Source organism: Trypanosoma rangeli (genome assembly GCF_003719475.1).
Source record: "Trypanosoma rangeli strain AM80 chromosome Unknown Tra_15.4_contig_00370, whole genome shotgun sequence".
NCBI classification, from domain to species: Eukaryota; Euglenozoa; class Kinetoplastea; order Trypanosomatida; family Trypanosomatidae; genus Trypanosoma; species Trypanosoma rangeli.
The window spans coordinates 15,204-18,390 of NW_021706109.1; the positions used below are offsets into that span (position 1 = coordinate 15,204).

The 3,187-nt window shown below is 54.2% G+C and overlaps 3 protein-coding genes across 3 annotated transcripts, besides 1 other annotated feature; all 3 read left to right on the forward strand.

The window, feature by feature from the left end:
- Positions 1 to 38: 38 nt before the first annotated feature.
- Positions 39 to 440, forward strand: TraAM80_08060 (ATP synthase alpha chain, mitochondrial precursor; the record flags this gene model as incomplete). Its single annotated transcript, XM_029384821.1, has 1 exon — positions 39 to 440. The coding sequence occupies one exon, from the start codon at positions 39 to 41 to the stop codon at positions 438 to 440; it is 402 nt and encodes a 133-aa protein (XP_029235380.1).
- Positions 441 to 1,305: 865 nt separating this feature from the next.
- TraAM80_08061 (nuclear receptor binding protein factor) lies at positions 1,306 to 1,677 on the forward strand (the record flags this gene model as incomplete). The annotated part of the gene is made up of 1 exon (XM_029384822.1): positions 1,306 to 1,677. The coding sequence occupies one exon, from the start codon at positions 1,306 to 1,308 to the stop codon at positions 1,675 to 1,677; it is 372 nt and encodes a 123-aa protein (XP_029235381.1).
- A 382-nt stretch (positions 1,678 to 2,059) lies between these two features.
- Positions 2,060 to 2,078: a microsatellite.
- A 63-nt stretch (positions 2,079 to 2,141) lies between these two features.
- Positions 2,142 to 3,185, forward strand: TraAM80_08062 (kinetoplast DNA-associated protein; the record flags this gene model as incomplete). The annotated part of the gene is made up of 1 exon (XM_029384823.1): positions 2,142 to 3,185. A coding segment is annotated over one exon (1,044 nt), but the record flags the coding sequence as incomplete, so codon positions are not given.
- Positions 3,186 to 3,187: the final 2 nt, after the last annotated feature.

Sequence of the window (3,187 nt, forward strand, 5' to 3'; positions counted from 1 at the left end):
GCCGACTCCGTGGTGGGCAGCAGGTGCAGACGATTCCCATGATTCGCGGCGCGCGGTTCGTGGCGCTGTTCAACCAGAAGCAGCCTTCGTATTTTATGAGCGCCATCGTCTCGCTGTACGCATGCCTAAACGGGTACTTGGACGACGTGAAGGTGCATTACGTCAAGTTCTACGAGTACCTGTTGGTGCACAAGGACCTGAGCATCATGTACGGCGCGGCGAAGAACAAGTTCTTCTACATGTATGTGCAGGAGCTGAACTATCTGATCCGCTTCTTCACGCTGAACAATCCCATCCTGAATGGCGAGCTTGAGGAGATGCTGAAGCAGCACACACAACTGTTTCTGCAGCACTACCAGTCAAAGATGAACGCCATTAAGAGTGAAAAGGAGGTGAAGGCGCTGAAGAACCTGCTGTACTCCTGCAAGCGTGCTGTGTAGGGATAAACAAGGGTCGTGAATTTTATTATGATTTTTATTTGTTATTTGTCGGTATATTGGTTGTGGTGTCGATGCACGTGATTGTGTGATGTGTGGGATTTGGCGTGTTTTTATTTTTCTTTTGTTTGGTGTACTTTAATGTGTTTCCTTTTTTTTTGTCGGTTGGTTGCGTTTCTTAGGGTCGGTTTTGGGGCGGTGGTTGGTTCTTTGCTGTAGTGAGTGGGTTTTGAATGTTGGAGTTTTCGTCGAGGGGGTGGCGCTACGCTTGATGTAGCCCGATTGGCCGTGTCCTGCATCAAGAGACGTTTGAAGTCGTCCCAAGGAAGGAGGACGTCGTTGTGGATGTGCTGCAGGCCCCGCTGCACTTTGCAGACGCCGCTGTGGTCAATGGGGCGGCGCTGGGACGGCGGCGGCTCTCGCGCGCCGCATTTCCTCGAATTGGTGGCTGCGAGGGCCTCGGCAAAGTTGTGTCGGTGGGGGCTTCCCAGACGCTGAAGGAGGGTGACACCGTGTAGGTGGCGCCGGTGCATGGGACGTGGGCGACACGTGTGGCGGTGGATCCAAAAATGGTGCACAAAAGTGACCCCATGTACGTTCCACTCGCCGTGAACGCCGCCAATTACCTGGTCACCCAGCACCTTCTGAACGGTTTTACACACCTGCGTAAGGGGCAGGACGTTGTGCAGAACGGCGGTGGCGGTGCCACGGTGCTGGTGGCTGCAGCACTGGCAAAGCAGGTCGGTGTGAGGGTTCACACCGCCTGTCCCCCGGAGAGCGCTTCAGTGGGGCGAAGCAGCGCCACGCCAAGTACGGCATCGAAGTCTTTGAGTACAACGGAACAGGTGCCAGAGCCATGCGGCAGGCAATGGGGAACGTTGGAGCGGCGTTGTACCTCAATGGGGTTGGTGGCCGCCACTTTGACACCTTCCTGAGTCTTCTTGGCGGCGGGGGTCATGTAGTTTCGTTTGGTGCGCAGAATGGCGTAGGCTTGATGTTTTCTGGCTCAGGTCTTATTTACAACGAGGCAACAATGCAGAGGTTGTTCCTCCCGGCGTATCTTGAGGGTCTCTCCTACAGCGAGCGTCAGATACAACTAGAATTTGTGTTTCAGCAACCTTATTCCGTAGGCTTCCAATACCCGACTGCTGTGGCCGCCTCCCTGGACAACCTGCCAAGTGTCTTGGATGACGTCTTTGTGTATGGAGGGAAAAAGGATGTTGTAATCGTGGGTAAATAGGCATCTCAGAGAACTGTACGAGTAGTCAGTTATTTTATTTACTATTATTTGGTCTTCCCATCTTTGGAGTGTTATTTTGTAGCTAGCATCTGCTGCAGATCACCGTACTGTTGTTTTTTGTTCTTGCGTATCCAAGTGGTAGTGGAGGGGGCATACATTGGAGTACCAGGGATTATTATTATTTCTGTCCTTACTGTTGTTGCTGCTGTTTCGCCTCCCACCGCTGGAGTGTGTTGAGGAGAGTGCCGTCCCGTATGGTGGCCGCAACAACATGCATCCGCGTCTTACTTCCCCACGCACGCAACTTCTCTCCCCTTCTCCCGCTTTTTCTATGCATGCCTATTTGCTCACCCACGCTTTGGTGCCCACCCACCCTTCCTCTCACACACACATACACACACGTACGCAGCTGGTCAATAGAGGCGACGCGGCGGGGACAGAGGCTGCTCCACGTTTCGACACCAATGCCACCCCCAGACGGCGCCAGGGCTTCCATGCACATCGACGCACTTGCCGTGCTGGACACCATTCGCCGCACCGAGAAGCTCATAGAAAAATTCCGCCAGCTCAAGAAGCACGGCGGCAGCCGTGCAGAGCTGGGGCGGCTACGCGCAGAAATCAACGAACTGAAGGCTTTCCAAGCCAAACTGCTCGCGCGTAAAGGAGAAGAGAAGGGCTTCTATGAGCAGTATGAAGCCCTTCACGCAACGTTGCCTCGCAGTGATGGGCTGATGATGACCCCACACTTTCGCTCCGACGGGCGCCCGTGCGAGACAGTGGACGCAGCTGTCCAGGTTGGAGGGACACCTGTTTTAAGGGGCGGCTACGCTGCAGAACAAAAAAGGGGGCCGACCGAGACGGCCCCTCTGGACGTGGCCCAGCCCTTTGCATACGCCGCGTCTTCCGTCCATAACTACAGGCGGCACCGCTCCGTTGCCTTCGCCGTCGTTCTTGCAGAGGCTCACATGCGACGCGAAATCGTTCACAAATGCGATAAACGTCGCCTAAAACTGATCAGCCGCTTCAGAGAAGGCTGCATCATCATTGCCTTGTCTACCAAGCATGGAGCATCACATGTCCTTAGCAAGCCAGAATCACTCACCAGCACAATGAACACAACTCGGTCATCCAGCTACATTCAGCCAGCGCCGCAAAACCCTCATATATCAACATCCCCGACAGTCCTTGAACCACGGCAACTGCACCACAAGCATATACCGCACGCTACACAACGGGAGGAACACGTCGCAAGCAACTCCTCGTCACGCCACCTAGAAGAACAGTACACCAACGCTTACAGCGATCCATGCATATTCAGCAGCTCGCTTGACATCAAGAAAACACAAACAACCCAGACGCTCGACGACAAAGCGCATATCCACAATGTAGATCAAAAATGGACTAAAAGAAAACTTAACTATGAGGAAGAGGTCAAACGCAGGGCCGAGGAGGAAGCGGCAAAACGTAGGGCCGAGGAGGAAGCGGCAAAACGTAGGGCCGAGGAGGAAGC